Source organism: Rhea americana, unplaced genomic scaffold (assembly GCF_003343005.1).
Source record: "Rhea americana isolate MKP2758 unplaced genomic scaffold, rheAme1 scaffold_197, whole genome shotgun sequence".
Taxonomy (NCBI): domain Eukaryota; kingdom Metazoa; phylum Chordata; class Aves; order Rheiformes; family Rheidae; genus Rhea; species Rhea americana.
In genome coordinates, this window is record NW_028186116.1 from 933,335 (window position 1) to 956,181 (window position 22,847).

At 38.5% G+C, this 22,847-nt stretch overlaps 1 protein-coding gene across 1 annotated transcript in view; it reads left to right on the plus strand.

The window, feature by feature from the left end:
• The window catches only part of CADM1 (cell adhesion molecule 1), a gene marked incomplete at its 5' end in the record, with an annotated part of 203,480 nt that extends 181,273 nt beyond the window's left edge, over nucleotides 1-22,207 (plus strand). Inside the window, 4 exons of the mRNA XM_085303160.1 lie at nucleotides 6,333-6,386; nucleotides 8,649-8,729; nucleotides 17,656-17,787; nucleotides 19,331-22,207. Coding sequence (XP_085159286.1) covers nucleotides 6,333-6,386; nucleotides 8,649-8,729; nucleotides 17,656-17,787; nucleotides 19,331-19,449 — 386 coding nt within the window. The remainder of the gene's footprint in view (nucleotides 1-6,332; nucleotides 6,387-8,648; nucleotides 8,730-17,655; nucleotides 17,788-19,330) is intronic.
• Between the last annotated feature and the right edge of the window lie 640 nt (nucleotides 22,208-22,847).

Below are 22,847 nucleotides of genomic sequence, written 5' to 3' on the forward strand. Positions count from 1 at the left end.
GGCAAGTACCAATTCTCAAAACCCAATGGAAACAACATGCATGTAAGAGTAGCACAAAGGAAGCGAAAGGGTTTTTTTAGTAATCATTTTTGCTGGGATAATCATTTCAAACATTAAAAAGAAATCTAGCTTTTGAAAATACGAATTCAAATTTAATTTTTTAAGAGATGCATGAAATTTTCAGCATTTTTCTTTTTTTCAGTTTGTAAGAAACTGAATCCTTCAAGTCTAGCAGAAGTAGGAGATGTGTTTTTGGTATTCTGTAGCTGTTTCACTGAAGAACCTCTCATCTCCTAGGTCAGGAGTGAAGTTTTCATTATTATACTGCAGAAGGAGATTTTAAAAACAAATAGCAACACTTTCTTATCAGCATAGCAGTCTAGCAAACTAACCCTTCTCGTCTGCTCAAGTAAGTCTAGCTAACAGCTTGACAGCTTCCATAGCTTAGTCTGTTTTTAAAGCAAGCTTAAATAATGACTTCAGGCTGAAAGTTGAGCATACAGATTTTTGGCACAAACTAACTTTTAAACTAAATAACTAAAACCCCTGACAATTTTAATTAAGACTAAGCTATATTTCATGCTAATCTATAATGCAGACTTCTTCTCTGCCTATTCCCACCAAGATGCATCTTTGATTACAGACAGAAGGGAAGACCGAGTGAGGCAGTGGTTAAGTAGAGCTGCTGCATATCAAAAGGAGGGGAAAGCAGTTCCTGTACCAAAGAGCTTGTCTGCCTGGGTGCATTTAAAAAAATCAAAGCTTTCAGGCACACTTCTGTACATTGCTGATCTCCCCATGTGTATTGTGTTCTATATGGTCAAGATTCAAAGCAAATAATTTCAAAACTACTGCAACAGATGTAATAACTAATGTCCAAGTGACATCTCATTGTGCACTACATTAACAACYGTAACGTTGTCAAATGAAGCTAAAACATGAATCACCCAATCACCAACTCAAGGGGAAAGCCTTATAGAACTGAGTATGAACATGGTAGCATAGTTTTGTTAAGTAGCAGGTGAAAAGAGAACTTGGTAGCTTAGGGTAATTGTTTAAACCACAGTAGAATTACTGTTTTGGAGCATGCAGAGTTGATTGCTATGAATAAAATTACAGGAAAATACAGATAAAATACTTAGTGTTTTTCAAGGAGCTGATAGTATTTTTGATGACATGAGTAAAGATGAATGATTCATTAAGYATTTATCCTAGTACTCCAAGATCCTGCTGAACTAGCTAAATACAGTGACTGAACTGGCTGGATTTARAGTTCCTCGCAGGCCATCGGGGATGCTGCTGTGCAGTCTGGCTGCTTAGATTATCTTTTGGCATAGGCCTTTGCAGTTCCCYTGAAAACTTCAGTAGGAGTCTTTAGGGTCTGGAAACACCCTGAGCTGGCACTAGAGCGAGGTGATATTTTTGAGCAGGGTTAGTGTTGGCTCTGCTGCCCTGTTCCAAAGAAATTTGCAGTCTTGTGCATGTCTTCCCCTCCCTCTTGTGGAGATGCTGTGCCCATAGTGCTAGAATTAGCCAAGAAAAGAGCAGGGAAAGGTATCCAGTTAGAAGAACAACACGGCAACAACAGAAGATGGCACAATTCTGTCTTTTTCTGTTTTTATCAGATAACCCTTGAAATGCAGAGAAAGATGTTAGTTCCTAAACTTGGGAAAGCTCAGACAGTTCTGACGCTAACATGACTTCTGACATCACCTCTGTGCAATGTTTCAGTAACCCTTTTTTGTGCCACAGCACTTCCTTTAACCTTTGGGAGAACCTAGACTGGTAGGAAGAAAAAACTTGGAAGGACCAAAATTGTCACTGTAGCCATAATTGTGAAGCGCTTGTGCAGGATGATGCAAAATGAGCAAACACAACACTGCAGCCAAGCTATCCATGCCTTTTCTTTTTATGCAATTCCTGATAGGTTTGATCAGTTTTCCTTTTATTGGGGAAAGCCATAAAAAGCATGTATTTAATTCAAGGAAGACCTCTATCTGAATATTTTAACCTGTGTGTGGGAAGACTGCTTCTGTGATGAGGCTGACAACTTAAATGACAAGCAGTGCTGGTCAAGTTAGCTGTGACAAACTTTTCTGCCTTAAAAACCAGCCTGTTTTGTTCTAAACTCCACTGCATTTGTCCTCTTGGGGTTCTTTTCCCATGAAGACTTGGATTTCTTTCCAAGCTTGTGTTGCTGGAGTGTGTATGGAGTATACCAGGTGTTTATGTATGTTGGCCATTTGTTCTTACCAATTGGAGTGAGCATGTATGTGAATGACTAGAAATGCATGGGCATGAACTAAAGCCAAATGGATTTTCTCCAAAAACAATTTTAAATGAATTGGAGGGAGGGAGGTGGGGGGACACAACAGATTGATAGCAAAGCAAATGAAATGTAAGGCTAGTGTGGAGCCAGCACAATACCTCAATCTGGGAAAGGATTTTTGAGTAACTAAATTTTTTGGAGTGTATCCTAGAGGACTGGGGGAAAAGGAGTCCTGTATGTGTATGCATGAAAAAATGGTAGCAAAATCCCTGCCATTCCCGTTTCCTTACGGAATGGAATTAACGGCAGCAATGCATGAGTGACTTTAAGCACGAACACTGTTAACTCTTTTGTTTAAAAAATGAGAGCTTAACTAAATTATTTGATGCACTTTCTCCTTTCTCTGCACTGTTCATTGCCAGAACTCCAATAACAGCATGGTCATGGCCAGCAGGAAGGCTTGTGCTTCTGCTGCACTGCAGTAAACTCGGTTTACTGAACTTAAAACACTTCTTTCCTTTTATTTTGTACTTGATAGTGTCAGAGTGCCAGTGAGGCTGAAGCACTGGCGCATTTTGAAATCTGTTCCCTGCCTCTGTGCAGTCAGTGCAAGGGCTGAACTTGGTGTAGCAATGACAGCAATGCCTCTGAAYGCCTACCACCACTGAATCCAGAATTTCTTATCCCCACCCCCCTCTTTCTTTTCTTCTCTCCTGCCCCTTCCCTGCTAAAAAAATCAACATGTAAGTGCTGAACTTCTCAAACATTATTAATCCTCAGCAGCCTATGGAGCTTAAGCTTTACAAGGTCCCAGCCCTTTAAGGACTTCTTTTGTGGGACTATCCAATTCATTTTTTCTTTCCGGTATAAAAAGCCATGACATTATACATGCTGTATAACTTTTTTTTCTTTTGTTGTAGCAAAAGAAATAATTTCATAACTTTTTTCCAAGTTGACCCCAGCCTGTTATAAGCACAGAACTTAAATGGCTTTTTAATGTTTTTGAAAAACCACAAACAATGCCCATTGCAATTAGTTACGCTTGCTACATACCTTTTGTGTGTATGTTCTGGGGCATCTATATATACATACACTAAAATGACCTTCAACTGAAGATTCCTGCTATAAACAGTTTGTGTTGCAAAGACGCACCTTAACTCGGTGTTTGGATGACGGGGAGCATAAGATTGCATTTCAGCTCCCTCACTGAGGCAGAAACAAGATATTGCTGTTTTAGCACGGGCAGAATTTCTGTTAATACTAATGAAAAGATACAGTGAAAAAGTCCTCTGAAGCTGGCAAAGCAGGAAGTCTGTAGTAAAGATTAACATTATGAAAACAGGCAAAACAGGAAGGAAGACTACAARAAAATACATTGTCTATAGCGTAACACAGATAAATTATCATCTTATAAGCTGGAAATACTTCCCAGAAAGCCAACTGGATTTTTAATTATGATCTGAACAAGATTTTGTATAAAGTATTTAACACTGCTGTGTTAAGCTCTTGTTTCTTTTTCTAATAGTGCTTGGTCTCTGAATGTTAGTTTTACCTTGTCTCAAGCTGACACCAAAAGTTCAGCTGTGCCGGAGCACCAGTCATTTTTCAAATCTTGCCAAATTATACAGCATGCAAGGAAAAAATGCCTCAGTGCTTTCTACATGAACATTATCAAGCAGTCGTGCTTGTCCAGCTGCCTTTTCTCTTTTAAAAAATGTCCTATTTAAAAGTGCAACTAATAATAAAAATATTTCTAAATGTATTTTCAGACCTAATCCTTGGGGCAATTGAATAAAACATCATGAAGATCTGTGCACTTTGAGATCTCTGTTTAGTACTGTAGAATACATAACACAAAACAATCCATAATCAGTATTTACAGTTTTATACAAAAGAGAGATGATATTTTGCTTAGAAATTAGAGATGACTTCAGAAGTAGTATGGGGCATTACTCTGTCAATATAAATCTGTGTGCTTTTTTTTAAAAAAAAAGTTCATTCAATTGTTTAAATGCCTGCATCAGCCTGTAGGAGATGCAACTTGTTGCTTGCACTCTTCTAAGATTTATTTGACAAATTGTATGAATGAAAAGTTAGCTTTCATTTATTTAAAAGAAGTTGCAGCAGATTTCGAATACATTCTGATCAGAAGTGAAAAAAAGGGACTTTAATAGCTGATATGAAAGTTTAATGAGAAAAATCGAGAAGTAATTTGCCACAAATTTAAAATGCCTCACAATACCTTTTAATACTGCTCAGTGACATTTTTAAGTACACCAGGTGCAGGTAGAAACTGAATTGTTGAATTGTTAAATTTTCTCTTGAAAAATTTTTTTTGCTTCATAAAAAATGCAACATTGCCCTTTTTCATTATTGAGAAAATGTAGTTTCTTCTAACTGAAAGGAAGACTGTACAAAAGCAATTTTCGGGAGATAAAAATTGAATGGCTCCTCTACRGAGCACAGGTTTGCATGTCCAATGCTTCTGTGCGTCAACCCTAATTGCATTCATATGCTATGTTATGGCAAGGATGGGTGACTCCCTAAAATCCAGTAGTGGTGCAAACACAAATTTATTGCCACTAATCTAAATGGTTTCCCACTTTGGAAGACAATTCAGAGCAGATTCCAGATGACTTGATGTGTTTTAAACACTGTCACTGCAAATAAGTTTTATTTTTTTAACAAGCTATGTATATTGCTTGTGCTTTCCAACAGGTGACAAATTTGCATGTTAACATAGTTAGCATTTAGGAAAAAAAAAAAAAAAGCCTAGCAAAGCTACATCTCTCTAACTTCTACTGCTGGCCCCTTTCCCAAATGTAACAAGTGAAGGAGAGGGGAGGATTTTTGTTGGTCAGTGCCCATTCGTTTTTTAGATCGCAGGTAAATTCTACCTGCAATACCCACAGCCCCTGGGGGTATGTGCAGGTAGCATTTTACAGATACTTTGCTCATATGGAGTTTATTTAGCTGCCATTTGATATGTTAACTGATGGCTGACTGTATACCTGTTCCTCTTCTAAAACTTTCCCTAATTTTTGATCCAGCACTTGACGATTTTAACCAGTCATCAAGCTTTCAGTATCGTTTGTCCAAATGAGCATTGACAGTAGTGTCTATTCATGAAAATATTTTTTCTTCAATAATGCTTGGCACCAGAGCTTCAGCATCCAGGCAGCTGCAAGGATAATATATCACAAGCACCAGCTTAGTAGCCTTGCATATTATCCCTTAATTAAATAGATTTCTCTGACCTTCAGGCACTCTGATTTGCCTTGTAACCTTTGAAAAGTGTCAGGGTAAATAAAGTAGGAAATGGTAAGGCTTTCCTCCCTAMACATTCTGTTCTCCTATGGACCCCAGACAGTGTTTTTCAAACAAAATATAATAGACAATGTCTTTGTAATGTTAGTTTCCTTTTGCTGTTATAAGAGTTTTGTCCAACTGCTTTATCAGCTTTGAGGATAGATACTTTTTGCACAAATGCATCAAATTTAGGAAATAAAAGGAGKTTTTTTTCAGGTTCATTCTCAGAAGATACAGCCTGTAACACATGTGCAGATGCCTTGCAGTTTTGAAAAGTGATCCACAATATTCATTAATTGATTAAATTAGATGCTTGTTAATACTGCCAAAAAAAATTMAATTTCTCTTGAAAATTGGAAGAAAGTTTTACACCAATACACATGTATACTAAATAGACCTGGAATAAGTTGTAAGCTTAAATTGATGTGCAATAAATTGCCCTCATTTGATAGTTTGATTTGATAGACTGAGTTTAGAGATTTTTGCATGCTGTTATGAATGAGTGATTTTAATTCACCTATGTATTTCATGTGTTAATAGTGTAGACTGAGGAATGTTTCTGACAGTCTATCGGTAATCAAGTAAATGATTGGAGAACTGTATCACAAGTTAATCTGCTCAAACCATCACAAGATGGCAAGTGTTTTGACTCAATTTTTTTTTCCCCCCCAAGAAATTCATCCTCAGTTCTTAAGTGTGTTGTTTTTGTCACTTGAGGAATACAAAGAAAAATGAGTTTGTTTTTACTTGTAAGGCTTTACTCAGTTGCCAAATTCCGCAGAAGAGCTGGACTATGGGGATCTCTCAGGTAAGGGCTAGTAATTAGGTAAAAGCACTACTATTAAATCTAAATACTGATTCCACTTTAATTTCTGCATCTTGGCCATTTTGCATTATATAGTTGCTATGGTGTTGTCATTACTTAAATGTGAAGTCTCTCCACTTAGTATACTRCTACTCTGTTGGGATCTTCCTTTCTTGATACTGGCACTCTTTATACAAAAAAGACTTGAAAATTGAGTGGGAGGTATGCAAAACAGTGGTTTTTATTTTGGTTTGTCTACCAGCTACTGTGACTTCAGTGGCTTGGGATAATTTTTGAACACTAATTTAGTTGCAAWTTTATGCTTATAAAAACCCACAACAATGCTTTATTCTGTGCAACTGTCCATAGAACTGCAGCCTACACTAAATCAAGGCTGCTTGGTAACTTTTTCTAACATGAGTATTAGAACGGGGATAAAAAGAACAAAATAGTTCTGTCATCTGAGGCAAAATCAATTAAATGAAATGAACCTTTTTTATCCACAGTAGACTGAAAGTTGCATAAATATCAGATTAAGAAACAAATGCATCTTGAATGGATGGTTTGGGGATGACTATTCAAAATGTAGGTTGTATCTGTGGTGCAGGCATATATACGTCTGGGCCTCCTATGTTCTCAGAAGCTCTCTTCATAAGTACTTTAGAAAATAGTTCTTACCTCTCTGCAGACCCCTTTTAACCTTTGTTGGCTGCGAGACTTAACAACATGCAAGTTCTGAGGCCAAATGTCTGCCAACTTAATCACGCAGGACTTTTGAATTCCCCAGGAAGTGGGCTGCATGAGCTCCCCTTCAGGCAGTGGCACCAGGCCCTGGCCGTGACACTGAGTCGCAAAGAAGTAACGCTCCTCCCTCTCGGCACCCCTTGAGAGCCCTTCTCATAAGGAGTGACGGGAGCACAGAGAAGAGCCCTCCCAGAAGAGTATCTTTAATCCAACGCTACTCCTTTTTCCATTTTAAAAAGTGAAGCAAACCAAAAAAGAATGCTTTTTCACAGGATGCTTAATCTTTTCTAATTCAGCAGCAGCATCTCTCCCTGAGAGCTACTATAGGTATGCTTTGGCCAAGAGGTTAGAAATGGTTGATTGATTTAGTATGTACTCTAACACCTGAGCAATGCTAATGATTATTATTGCAGGCCTGGGCCAGACCTCATAGGTAAGAAGCACCAGGTGTCTGTTGATTATCACTGTGTGGATGGAAAATAATTGTTTTGCTCTGATAAGCTTTATTTATTTGTATTTTTTTGAAGAAAATACACATTTTGCTGAATGAACAGAAGAACGGCAAACAATTCCACAAWGGAATTCCTCAAAATGGGTGTCTACTAGCAGTCCTGTCTTTCCCTTAAGTGAATCTTTCTCAGCTTTGTGGTAGCAGCATAAGTTGTGTAGCATGCCACTGAGAAATGAATGGACAGTACTGACTGCCTGCAGGATGGGAGGGGGAGTATATGGTTTAATTTTGCTGTAACACTTACTGCAGTCAGCAACACATTCGCTTTTCTGAAAAGGCTGTGGATGTGTAGAATGGCTAGCATGTTTCTCAGATTATACTTTTTGTAACTTTTTCATTTTTGTTATTTTTGTGAATATTAAACATGAGGCAGAATTCCTTTAAGATTTTACAATGTAGTGCGAGCACATCTGCTGTCCCTATCAAGCAGGTGAGCAAGCGTCCTTTGCGCACTAATATGCACCCATTTTGGAGAATAAGTTCTGAATACTGAGCTTTTTTACCCTAAGATTTTGAGAATTCTCAGTTACMTATGCATGCCCAAAAGGGAATTATACAGAGTCAGATATGCCAGTGTTGCTGCAAAGTAGAGAAACAGCCCCACACCGCTCCTCTACTATGAACAAAACAGTGTCGTCCATCGCGTAACTCATGCCCAGGCTTCTGAGAAACTGAAGTGAGATCCTAGTTGTGATCTGATGTCAGCAAATTTGAGCCATCAGACTTGTAGTACAGGTGAGTTATGCAGCTATCTGTCAAAAATGGTACCCCTTCCCGCTTCCAGCTCCACACTGGAGTAAGTTCAGTCTCATCTGCTGTACATACCAGTGCTGGGCATAGTTTGGAGCCAGCGTTCRGCACGTGAGGCTTCAAAGATGCGTGGTCCCACCTCAGATTGCCCCAGGAACTGAATAGGAATGCCCTCCTCGCTGTGAATCACTGTTGAAACGTGGTATAATTAAATGTGTTCGTCCTGCTGCAGTGTTTGCTCAGTGTGCTATTCATTTCAGGTGCTCGTATCCTGCTAAATGGCTCAACGGAGGCTCTGCCAACTGTACAATTCAGTAATGCATCTATTACCTTATATCCAGGTAGCTAGTTTCCAGTGGTGTATTAATTTTTGCTGGTTGAGCTGTGTATGTCCATACCACTCAAATATTTTGTTTGTAGCAGAAAGATCCTACTGTACAGAAATCGTTTGTCCTGCACTTCTGCAACAGTGTGATTTATTCTTCTCCTTCAGTGTTTTTTCAGCCCAGTACAGTGTTACAGATATACCTGCAGTGCTCTCGGTCACAAGTTAATGGCTCTACTGATGGATGTGCATGCATGGGCACATATGCACGCACTTCCTTGGGTGCATTATGGTCTTTCTGTTTTGCTCAAGTGTTGATAGACACCTTGTAAAACACTGAACAATCAAAAAAGACCTGTGTACCCTTTACATCTGGTTTGATTAACTAATCAAAACCTGATTAGCACCTTTGTTCAAGGGGGATGATGATTAATCAATTACTATTGACTCTAAGTGTGGCTCCGTTTTCCAGCAGAGAGAAGTCTGAAGAAACAACCAATAAACATTGAGCACCTGTCATAGTGATAAAATTTATTAAAACAAAATGCATTATTTTTATGAAGTGATCTTGAAATGGGTCAGTGAAGGGGAGCCTATTGATTGAAAAAGGATGAACTCCTTGCATTTCTCTAGCTTAAATTAGACCAAATTCAATTATAGTATGACAAACAGGTTAACACTACTCTTTAACAGTTCATCAATAAATTAGAGTAGGGGTAGCACACTTAATGCTGAACTAYAGTAATGAATAATACTATCATTCATCCTGTCATATACAGGGTAGTGATTTCTGTCCTCCCTGGTCGTAGATAAGTATTTTATGGTTTCTGAGATAATGACAACCCCCTCTTTCTTCTGTGCTGCCCACCAAAAAACCCTCACCACATACATTCTAGTACGGCGCCATTTACTGGCAGCCTTAAGTGATTTCTAAAACTACTTTCAGCAAAATAAATTTAGCCACCAAATCTTAAAAAGAAAGGTCATGGTGAAAACGTTAGTGCTTGCTTAACTTTCCTAACGATTAGCAGGAGAGAGGAAAAGTTGACATYGGTATTTTGGAAGCACGCAAATGACTTTAGTATGTCATTAGCACCTAAGTCATGGCCAGTAATGAGATGTGGGAGCCCAAGTCATTTCCATATTTCAACTGTACAAAACGTTAGTGAGAGAAAAAAGATTGCTAAGTTAGGAACTCTTCAAAGAGACGAATTTAGGTTTTCTTTTCTCTCAGTGATCCAAATACTGCGTTAATAYCTGAGAAGCATTCTAGTTATCAATGGAGTTAATGGGTACACACGTACATAGTGGCATTGTCCTACATCCACAGCTTAAATTTGATTTTCCCCAAGAAAGAGAAGACCTAGTCCACAAAAAATTTATGGAAGCACAGCAATAAATCCAAGTATGTCAAAATTAACAGCCATCATACCATGCACAAAAAGCTCCATCAATTTTCTGCTTTTACAGCACAAATGTGCACAGAATAAGCTTCGGAGCCACAGATACTCCAAAATGCTGAACAGTGTTAGTCTACAAAATGTAAAGTGGGAAGGGAGATGAGAGGCAGAGGAGGGTGACGAGAACTCCCACACAGCAGGTACATTASTGTTAGATCAAAACACTGTTTTCTGTGTCAATATGGAAAGTCTCCAAGTGCTTTGTTTATATCATGCCTCAGGTGTTTAAAAATAGAGCCTTCATCAGAAACAGTGTGGAAGCACACAGGGAACATGATGAAATACATTATTTGAAGTAGTAATAATACCAGGAGTTATCCTAAAGATGAACCTGACCTAATGGGTCCGTGCTGGAGGTCAACCTCAAATCCTGTGGGAAGGAACCAACTTCGCTTTCTCCACTGTCTAGCTATTGCCTTGAAGCATTTGAGGATGATTCTGTGTGCTTTTTTGACACRGCTCTATATAATCTTGGCTTTTTCAGCTGTAGATGACCTGGTTCTGAAACTTACTCAGGATTGAAGTTGGTCAGTCTGGAGTTTTTCAGCTCTGCTGCAGGCTTCAAAAATAAAGTGATTTGTTTTTAGTAAGTTTGAAGCTTTTAAATCAGATAAATTGAGATTTAAAATACTGGCAAGTAAGCCTCATCCAATTTAGTCTTTCCCTGAATCTTGACATGCTGTCACTTACAAAAAGTGACAGCTAGAATATTTTATGTTTTTTTTTAATACGTATCTAATTATATAAAGAGAAATGTATTATCAGGTATAGAAAATGGGTGCATGTATGTACACGTATATAAAGCCCTATTAAAAACAGAACCTTTTTAATGGTAGTTGGCTAGGTAGTTGAGTACCTTCCACATTCTAAACCTTGCTTTAAGTGCTTGACCCCACATTGTTAGAACACTGCTATTAAAATCTGCCAGCCTTTTTTCATACTCCTGAKACAATCCATAATAAACTAGCTATTTATAACCATTTACAACAGCAGAAATTTTTAGAAAACTTGAGCTCACTTACACATTTATTTTTTAAGAAAGAAATGCAAGAAAAAACCCAGAGAAGTAAAGGTAGGAACCCAGAAGTTTAAAATTCAGATGGTGGGTATGATCTCTACATGAGAAAATAACCAGCAAGGATGTCTGCTGTGTGCTCCTCATTACGATCTCCCTGAGTCATTTTGCACAATCAGGTATCAGTGTTTACAACTACTGTTTCTTGTCATCTGCCCTCCTCCTCGCAGGAGGTAAAGGTGAGACCACTATGGATTTTTTCCTTAAACCAGGAAAACAGGTAGACAAAGCGATGAAATTTGACAGACTGGAGTCTGCTGTGTGTATGCTGTTAAGTATCTGATCTCTTCTGTTCAGGATTCTAAAAATAAGTTGCCTGACCTAGACTGGTGTCAAACAGGAACTAGACAAAACCGCATTTATTTGCTGTGTATGTAATGTTTCATGAATTACACTGTGTTTTTAAAGGAAAACTTCAGGGTTTTCTGTTTTAGTACTGTAATTTCTTTCTGTTTATTCAGGAAGCAGTTGGTTTAAAATAATAAACAAAACCTAATTCAAAGCTACCGAAGTTTCTTATTGGCCACAATTTTAAATGGGATCATAGTGCGCTCTGGTGCTTTATATTGCTCCACGTCCGATGTGGAGAAGTACACTGCTTCATTAGATAAGACTGAGATCCCACTAATTCAAGGTATAATCATGGTATTCGCTTAAGGGAAACAGTACAACAGCTTAAAAACAAAATTGCTTTTCTTTCTAAATATATTCAGTTATCCAAAGTGAGCTGTACCAGATCACTGCGGTTTTCCTTTAAGGTGCTTTGATATAAACCAAAGGACCATGCTATGAGATGTTTTGTCCGAGGTGCAAAGTAGCTGCAGAATAGCAAAATAGGTCTGCATGTGGTTCACAACATGCAGCAATGCGTGTATGTTTACTTCTTACCTTCTTGCACATCTTCCCTCCTCCTACTCCCACCTTTAAAAACAAAAAAGCAAAACAAAAAATAAAACCGTAACAGGAAAAACCCGAATATTCGATTTAAAGGCCAGCATGCTCCAGTATATATTAACATCTTAATGGGAAAGCTCTGCGTGTATACATTTACTACTCTCTGACAAGAGGGAATTAAATGTCAGAAGGATTTGTAGCATCTATAATTGAATTGGTGCTGAGAAAAGCAAATCTTAAAGAAGAATAACATATTAGGATTAGCAAATAATGTGGCATTTTGTCAGCTCCTGCCATCTAGTCTGTTCCCTCTTCAGTAATAAAGCTGTGATTTTTTTTTAATCATAGATAYGAAGCAGGAATAGCTTTTGTGAATAGGAGACAGCATTTTAGAGCAGATGCCTATTTTTAAGGTCAAGTCTCTCTTTCCTGGCACAAACTTGGGGAATTATTCCCTACTCCATAGGCCTAACACTTAGTAATTCATGTCAAACAGCATTTCTTTGTTAATTGTTATCCAGGATCAAATAACCTTCCACTTAAGTCTTCAGGGTTGCTGCTGGAAAAAGACCCCTTCTTCAGAGTTTGTAATGGAGCTGTTAAAGACAAGACAGGAAGCTACTGCAGCCTGGGAGTCACCAGTGTCAGCTGGGCCATTTTTAAGATTGTGTGTGCAGTTTTACATGTTTTGGGTTCTGTTACAGCAGCTTTTACATGCAAAAATTGGGTGGTAGAGTTTGCAAGGGTTGGGGCTATTGGTCTTTATTTACAAAKCTTATTATAGCTACTGAAAGGCTGACTGTATTCCCATCTCACATAGGAATATTGTTTTCTTCTGAAATGGAATGCTTACAGAAAATGAAACAGCCTGGTCTGCTGTTTGTGGCACATGGTGATTTGCTTCTAGGTGTGTACAGAATTGTTGGGGATTGGTGATATCTAAGAGTAAAAGTCAGCTATTGGCTTTAACTTGCCTTCTGCATGGGAAGTCAGAACTTACATTCACGTTAGGTATGAAGTCTCATGTTACGGAGTTGTTACAGGAATAAATAAAGCATGTGGAAACGAGATGGACAGTAAAGGCAAAGTATGTAGCAAAAGGAGTGATATAACACTGGAATAACTTGACTAGGGAAGATGCAAAATCTCTGTCATCCATAACTGGGAAGTGGTGGGTTTTTTTTTTTTTCTTTTTTAATGAACCACAGTTAAGAACRATGTAGGCATAGCTGCATGAGGACTGCAGTACCTGGCCTCTCAAAACATCTTCAGACACTGCTTTCTATGCTTCTGTGACCTGACATGGCCACGTAATCTTGCAGCTTGAGAACACTATCACAGCAGGCTTCTGATTTGGTAAGGTGTTGTCTTAGATCAGCAGTGGCCTTATATGATAAGCACCATACTGAAAAAGTGAAAACAAGACAGCAKAAATTTCTGTGAATCTGTGGGCTAATGAGGATTTCAACTGTCCTGTTTTTACGTTCCTGGTTTAAAAAAACTCAAGCAGTGAATTTTCAGAAAGAATTTTTTTTTAAATGAATCGCAGACAGTTTATCTTTGGAAGACAAATTGATGCAACATACAAAAGATATGAGGCAGATCATTTGAAAGTGCAAGTATTTTAATGACAAAGTACTTTGTAGAGACAGTTTCTGTCTCTTTCACTTGTGAAAACAAAGTCTCAAATGTTACTTTAGGGTGCAGGAGTTACCAGGTATTCACTATTTCTAGTAGTCCGTGTACAGACACACGCTCCCCTGCCCCCAAGYCTTAAGATATAGGTGAGTGCACTGCAGACCAAAGGATGGCAGTTTTGTGGGAGACTCGGGTAACATGCAAGTGCGTTGACAGTGTTGCTTTGGCCAATGCATTATCCTTCAGATGAAAAAAATGAGTTCAAGCAGAAAAATGGAAGCAGGTGCATGAATGTATTTTGCTGSTAGATAATGTTATAATTGGCAGTATGTATGGCCCTTCTAAGGAATAAACATTGAGGGTATTTGCAGTTAGACATGAAGGAACATTCCTTTCAGTTATTAATCTAAGCAAAAAATGAACCTACTACCTTTTGAGGCAAAAATGTGCTGTTGACTGCCTCACAGAGTTGACACTAAATGGTTTGTAACTACCAGACATCCTCAGTATATGGCACTTAATTTTTACTTTGTATACAAACTTGAAGGTGAATTACTTAGCCAGGCACATAATGAAATAAGCTTGCAGCTTGCACTTTGCAAAGTTTGCAAAGTTGCAAATTGAAATAATGGTGGTGCATGTCCTGATGGAAGTCGCTGTATTTAATAAACTTCTGGCCAGATCTGTTTCTTATGCTTTATGCCAAAGTCCGTTCTCAGGGAAACACTGACTCTGTACTGTTGACTTAAATGCAAATTGAGCAGAAGCCATAAAGGATCTGTCAAACTTGCAGCTTTCAGCACAGCGTTTCAGATAACACAGAACTGATTCTCTGCAACTGTGATCTGATGTAACTGTGATTTAGTATGACTGTACTGAGACTAGTGTTGCTAGATGAGGTGCACCAAATGAAAAGTTCAGGTTTTGTTTCCACAACTTTTTAAATTTGTGGTGATTAATCAAAAAACCATCTTGATGTAAAACCCTACTCTGCGCATGCTAAGAGAGTCATAGCAAGGTGTGTTTATTCTCAACTATTGGATATTCAACCTTCTAGTTTGGCATTCTTTTTAGAGCATGTGAGCTTAACTTGGAGTTAAATGTCTAAAAATGCAATAGCTGTAGCTGCAGTGAATGCAGCTAACGAACTTCAGTGCGGTAGGTCAGCTGAGTATCAGATCAAAGGGATGCTTCTTGGATCCAGTATACTTTTAATTATTGGCAAATTACTGAGCAGTGCATGCACTGAATTGTTTATTTGAAGATAAACTGAAATTTTTGTTGTGCTGGTAAATACAGAGTAGAATTTTTCTAAAGCAGCTCCTACAGAGGATGAGCCAGATTTGATTGCTTTATAGAAAGGGAATCTTCAAAGGTCTTAGCTGTGTGAAAAGCTACAATGACATTTTACTTTGACAACAAGCTACCTAAAACACCTAAGGCTGCCATGGTATCCTCAGCTGCTGTTCCAGACACGGAGRACAGAGTGCACCCTGGTGAAGGGTAGTCTACCCAGGTCAAGCAGCTGCACATCCACAGGGCAGCTTTCACATCAACTAGCAGGCACATTCTGCTTGCAAAGCAGCAAATGCTAGGAACCATTTACAGTACAGTTGGTTTCTACTACAGTTTATCGAAAAATACTCCTCCTAGAGGAGGCTTTTGGTGGTTTGCAACAGCAACTTGAAATCCTTCGATGGTGTCACCAGGTTGCACACCATTTTCTTAACTACTTATAGTTACTTGTGTCCTTCAGAATGCTGTGAAAAATTAACTTGACAGTAATTTTCATTGAATCTGAAGCTGTTGACAGTTCAAGATTAGTTAATTCTCATTGAGAGACCTGTGTTCGTGCCTTTTCAAGTGAGTAAAATATTTTATGGGTTGCTGTCCTGTTAGGTTTGCCCTTTGAGGGCACTTTGTCATTATAATGTAAAATTCTACGTTTCTTTTTTTATGTTCTGYTTTTTTCTAACTGAATTTCTAAGGAACAACTTGACTGTGATGTGCTGCTGGAAAACACTTCATTGCAGGGGACTGAATACAAGCCTTTAACATGCTTTTGCATTTTTCTGACATTCTCTTACCACAGTTAAATAACTTGTTTAGATTATGTGAAAGCAAATGTTTTGGGCTTAAAAAGGAATCTTTTTTTTGCCATTCTTAGCTTATTAAGTAAGTTGCTGAAGGGGATTCATTTAATCCGGTGTTAATAGTCTGTTGTTTTGTTGCTTAATGTGCACCTAACTTTTGACCTAATTAAGCCCTGCTGCCCCTAGCCTTTGCTAAAGCTACTGCTTTTAAAAGGTTACTTGCAGAAATACGTGAAGTTGGAGGGCTGAATTGTTTTAATTAAAATGCACTTTACAGGGCTCTTGGCCCCAAGTTATTTACATACATTAGTACTTAATCTTAGAACAGAATTGGGAGTATCGGGAGTATYGATAGAAAGTATAAATCCTGGGCTCCTGCTTGAAAGCATTGTATCAGGTTTCAGCTCAAAAGAGCACCATTACCTTTAGCTGTCACGGAGCTGTACGCTTGATCGATAAACTTCAAATATTATTAGAGGTGGAGGCTTCAGAGATTTGCTCTGTTCTTTGGAGAGAGATGGAGATAAATCTTTCTTAAAAATTGACTTGAATTTGCACTCTCAGTCTTCCTGGTGAAATGCATTTCTCTTAGGTGTCTGGGCAACTGCATGCAGGACAGATTTATAGGCCATGTGCTTCTTGTAGTGAAAGATTTAAATGGTAAATCCTTCACATATGACTTCACAAATCATGTAAAGTTAAAAGATTTTTACCGTTTCTGTTGCTGCTGTGCTTAAATTGTAAGGTATGGCTAGTAAATCATTTTAATAGAGGTGTCGCACTTTACTCAGGGTGTGTGGGGGGGAAGACAATGGTTTAGCTTCTATTCCAAAATGTTAATGTATTAATCAAGGGGAAAATAATTGTTTTTTACTGCGTTATAAATCTCAGTTGCCACTAGAATTGCAGTGAGGGTTGATGTAGTTGCTTTCTTAAATTAAAATTGTTTACACTGCTATACATTCATTTTACATGGCCATAGCTCATTCTGGGTTCGTTCTGGAGTTGTTCTCCAGCCAAATAAGTCATTCCTCTCCTGGTGATGGCATCCTAAGGGAGAGGTGCTTATAAAAGAAAATTAATCGTATTGTGAGGTGTTAAATAAATAAAATAAAGCAGTTGGAGGCAATATGCAATTATTGCTCACTATCTGCTTTTGAGGAGGTTGTTATGGTTTGTATTAAGAGTGTTTTTCTCTTCACATATCATGAATTGAACAGAAAAGGTAGTATTTACTTAATCATGGGTTTGGGGTTTCTTTGGTGGGGGGAGAGAATGGTTGTAAATGCATTTAGAAAAAAATCCTGGCTGATTAATTTTGGCCATGCAGTTCCTCGGGCTGGAGTAAAATGTTAGCAACAGAGTGATTGTTATTGTAATTTCTACAGCTAATGATTAATATTTATTTATTGTGCTGCTATTCCTCCCTTCAAATTTTAGGAACAATGTAGGGAAATTTTCAAAAATCTATATCCACCAATGATTCCACGTCTCCTTTCCTCTTTCTTTCCCCATCCTAGCTTGTTTCACATGCATAGCATAGTGCTGCTGCTGCTTATAGTGGAAAATACTTTGCAAGTTGATCAGCCAGATCAGTTCTGCACTGGACAGGTCTGCCTGCTCCTCTGCTTGAACTCATCTGTTTAGATAGCTCAGTGCTTTATCCCTTTTCCTTTTGAAAGCAAAAGGGTGGCTTTTCCAATCCTGAGGGCAGTTACAGCCAAACCTTCAAACTACATTGTAATAAGTCCCAAATTCTTATTCCTCTTCTAATCTCAACAGATTCTCGTGCAGGTGAGGAAGGGTCAATAAGGACTGTGGACCATGCAGTGGTTGGTGGTGTTGTGGCCGTGGTCGTATTTGCAATGCTTTGCCTGCTCATCATTTTAGGGCGGTATTTTGCAAGACATAAAGGTAAGACAAAGAGGACTTGGCACGTTTCACCTTGCTTGTGATAATGTTCTGTCTAACATGAAAAACCCTTTAGTGGCTCTGGAAAGTCTCCCAAAAGACCTTTCAAATGGAGGGGGAGAAAAACAAAAGAGAAAAACAGGAAAACTACAGTAGGTAATGAATTTTCTGTGTACCTGGGCCTTGGGCATTAGGACTTCAAGATGAGGAACAGTGGTTTGCCCAAGATCCAGACTTTACCTGTGATGCCTTTAGTAGACTTCTAGACGTTCGTACCAGCTGAGAGGCACTATCCTTTCTAATCCATCTTGGTATCAAGGTACAACAGAATACCCGACAGATGAGGTATATTCTGTTTCTGAACTGACACTGACTGTTCTTCAGCTGGCTGCTGCACATTTCACTTCATGTACCGAGTCCTTCACAAAGAACTCCATTACCCGTAGTACCTTCTGTTATAGTTGAAGGTGTTGCAGACAATTGTGGGGTATAATAGTGTGCAGAGGTACACAAACTCAACCTACTCCTAAAACCTGCAGTCAGCATTTCTGCAGCCCTTGCAGCACTTCGCACCACTACCAGACCTAACTGTCCTGAGCTGATACAGAAGCATTATGGATTGTTTTCRTCAGTGGTTTACACTGTACAATGGCCCATTTCAGGAACTTGTTACAACTTACTGAACAAATCAAACCCCCCCCACAAGTAGTAAGTCTGTTCTAGCCTGTGTACATATGTATGTGTGACTGCTCGTACAAAAAATTTAGTGTTATTCTGCAATGAGTTGGTGTTTGGAGAATCCGACAGACTGGTTATAGCGAAGAGAGGAGAAAGGGAAATAAACTAAGGCAGGTTTGGGGAAAAAGAGAAAGTGTAGATGAAAGGTTTGTCCCCTTCAAGTACAATGCACAGAGCAATTTTACTAGTATTTATTGAAAATAGCTCTGTAGCCTATTTTCTTTTGTGCACTAAAAACACTACAAAGACAACTAGACAACACTATTTCAGAGTAGGGGTGCAGAAGCCCAATCCATGGTTAACTGTTGAGTGCCTGTGTCCTGTGAGAACTGCCAGCAATGACCATGCCTGTGCTGAACACGATGGTCARTACTGCTGCCGCTTGGGCCTTCAGCTGCTTGTGCGCACACATCTTGATTTGGGGTTGGCAACAAAGTAAGCCTTGGAAATGCATTTCCAGATCCAATGGGATCAGCTTTCCTTGCTTTGTTTCCCTGGCCCTATTTTTCAGGCTCTAGCCTGGAGTTTTAGAAGGCTGAATGCCCAATTCAGGAGTTGTGCATCTGAATGCCGTAGGCAAGACTGGAAAATTTCTGCCCTGATGTTTCAGGGTCTCTTGTGTTGTCTTGGTGATCGATTAGTGTCACAGCTGTGTAGCCCTGAGTAACAGCTACACAGACCTTGGATTCAGTTTTCATTTATTTCCTGGTGGCATTTATTTCCCTTTCTGCTTGTGACTTTGTTGCTAAACTCTCTAGCAATTTAGAGACCTTCAGTGAGTCACAGAACCTTACCACTTCATTTTCAGGTACGTACTTCACTCATGAAGCCAAAGGAGCAGATGATGCAGCTGACGCAGACACAGCTATCATCAATGCAGAAGGAGGACAAAACAACTCTGAAGAAAAGAAAGAGTACTTCATCTAGAGCAGCCTTGGTTTCAATGAGGTGTCCAACCGTGGACAGTTACTGGCCCAATTTAAACGATAAACAGACAGTGATATTGGAAGTTGCAACCAGCTTGTGTCTTTTTTTAAAGAGGAAAAATCAAAAGGGTGGAGAGTTGTGAGACTGGCAGGGTCCGGGATTTGCTGTGTAAAAAATATTCTTCGTAAAGTACACTCTGCTGTTCGACACCTCAGTTCGTTTGGGTTTTATTTCTTTGGCCAAGTCCAGCTTGGATTTAGTTTAGTGAAGTCATTTGCAGAAAATTCTGTGCCTTGTTTTATTTTTGTTTGGTTTAGGTTTTTTGTGGCGGGAAGATGGGGAAGAAGAGGGGCTTGTATGCGTTCGTTCCTTTGGTTTTTCTTTTTTTTTTTTTTTTNTGGTTGTTGTTTCTCCTTTTTGTATTGTTTCTGGAATTGCCTGCTGGGACCCCTTGGAATAGGTTAGTTTAAAAGTTTTTTTTCTTTAGTTTCATCTTCACTGTTTTTCTGTTCAAAGCTCAATCTCATCAGAGGAGAACCAGCACATTTTAGATTTCATAGTTTGCAATTCAGTGTATCCATATTCCATTTTCTCTATTGTCGTAAAGGCTTGGATAAACAAACAATGAGAACCTGTTTGTGGCTGCCCATGTTTCAAATGCTTTAGATGGCGGAGACTAGAAAATAGGCTGCAACTCAGAAAATGCACTCTGTTTAGCTGCAGAGAAACATTACTTCTTCACAGGGTTATCTGCAAGTGAGGCGTGTCACTATGTGATTGAATCTGTCTTTAATTCTGTGTCTGTAGACTGCCCTCAATATAGGGCACCTCGTGCTGTCTGGACAGGTTTGGGGCATGCAGGAATCCTCTTTACTGTTACCTAAACAAACCTGACAGATGAAGGCTTTTCCTTTTATGCAAGTGGACAAATTTGACTTGCCACAGGAGGGAGGGCGCAAAGAGCGGGGAGGTAATTCTGCTCCRGATTATTTTTGTTGCGAACAATTCTGTCATGCTTTTCCAATTAGCCTTACTTCTCCCAAATTTGCCAGAGAAAGGAAAGTCCTCATGGGGYGCAAAAAGTGGCAAATGAGCGGTTCTTACATTCTTTTTTTTCCCCTTCTTTTGTGCTTTGCTGGGGAGGCAGTAGCAAGTGGCCTGCAAGTACTGTACATTACAGGTATTTGTCATGCTGAGAAAACCAGTAAGAGGCGTTGCAAAACTTTAATTCCTTCAGATTTGAATTTGACAAAGACAGGAGGGGCAAAGTAAGTCTAATACTGTTTTCATGCTGGCCTGCCCTGTATCTCAGTTTTGCAAAGGTCAGAGCAGAGGTGGAAAAAACAGCATGTAGTTTTTTCAGTTATTTAATCAAAAATCAAATGCTGAATGTTGCTTTTAATTTTTTTTTTTTAATCTCCACTTTTCCTGCTCTAGCCTTGGCCTCTTTCCTCAGCCTTAAGAGCCATCTGCCAACAAACTACCAATCCTTGCATGATGGCAGCCATACTACATAACAACTAAAAATAAGTTACCTTGAGCATGTTTTAGATCCAAAATGTTGAGAGAAACTGGACAAATAAAACTGCCTTTTTTTTATCTGATAAATGAAATGTAGGAATCTGCATTAAAATTATAATGCTAACTGACTTATAAAGCCATAGGTGAAAAGAATTTAGGTATATTAGAATTCTAAGTGACAGACAGATCACAAAGAGAAGATGGTATTAAAATTATATAATGATTTTTTTTGTTGAGTAATCTTGAATTTTGAAATATACTTTTTTTTAAAAAAAAAAACCTGTGCTTATATGGAAAATGTTTGATTTATTTAAAGGAAACTTAGTAATCTAATTGTCAAAATGTTTTTTAGGGTTTTGAGGGAATATTTTTTTGTGTTTTTTTTAATTACTGGTTTTGGCAGAACGATTACAATGCASGAGTCTTTGGGAATGGGATGGCATGAAAACAGAAAATAAATCCATTCTTGAGCAGTATTCTGTCCTTCCCCTTTATACAAGGAGAGGATCACACAGAACTTTTTTCTGAGCAAATTTTGTCAAGTGCAGCTCTTTTCTGAGCCTTCAGCACCATTGCCGAATCACATCATGGTGAAAAGCATTCAGCATGTTAGAGTTTGGGGGTGGGGGGGGCTTTTTTACTCATTGATCACAGAATTGGCATACTGTTTTTGACCAGCCCATCTTTCTGTTTTGGAAGTGTACAGTAGTGCAGTGTTACCGATGTAACTTTGACTTAAAATGTTGACATGTCTCAGGTTCATGTGTTTTGATTGGTGTTTTCCGTCTCAGGTAGATTGCAAAATTTCGGCCCCACACATTGGAAAAAACAGAATAAAAAAAAGAAAATTATAACTTTTAGTTGTATATTGGTTTATGTATTTTTTCTTCAGTATACAGTGCACTGTTTGAAATGTATTGTTGAGTATTACTTTGTACAGCTTTAGATCATTAGGATTTTTAAGCGTGAAGAAGGAACAAACTTGTTTAAAGGAATATTACTGATGAAGGATGAGTAACTGATGATAAACAATCTTGTTCTTTGTTCGCCTAGCCTTTTTATTTTTTCCCCTTAGGTCAGTTCCGTTTTACGGTGTCCATGGACGATGTTACGATGTAAGAAAATACATATCCATATGTTCCCATTCACATTTTGTATTGGTTCATGTATACCATTTTTACAAAGAAAAAGAAGTACTATAAAGTATCTGTCTTCTTAATAAAAAAAGTTAATGTTACAAAACTATTTTTAAATCTCATTTGCACTCTTTATCTCCTGCTGTTATGGAGACCATAATCATAGCAAAGTTGATTCCAGGCTGATTGGTGAAACTGCAAGAAAAGGAAACTGTGACAAACAGTTTTACTCACAGGTTGTTTACCTTGTGTGTTTAATCATCCTCTTTTTCCCTGCTTGGACAGCCGATTTGAATCAGTGGATGCTATGGTCCAATTCTGTGCTATTCTTTATCCAAAAGAGCTGCTGACAGGAAAGCCTTGCTCCTTTTACAAGCCAGGCAAGACGATGTTCCAAGTACAACACAATGAAAGGATCTACACTTGTAAAGTCACCTGTTTTGTATTAGTTTGGATTTTTTTTGGATACTTCGAAGTTCGTTTTAGTCTTTATGATGAAGAAATCTTTCTCAATTAGATGGTTCACTAGCAACAGCCTGAACTATCTCTGTTTTCCTAATTGCTATTTGATAGGGCTAGAGATGAGCAATCTGTATGTTTCCTGTTTTGCAAAGCTGACCTAAGTATTGCTGGTTAAATAGGTAACTCTCTCATTCCAGATTAGCCTGGAAGACCTACTCTTACGGTCAGAGCAGTAGATGACAACATGTCAAAACCAAAAAAAAAAAAAAAAAAAAAAAA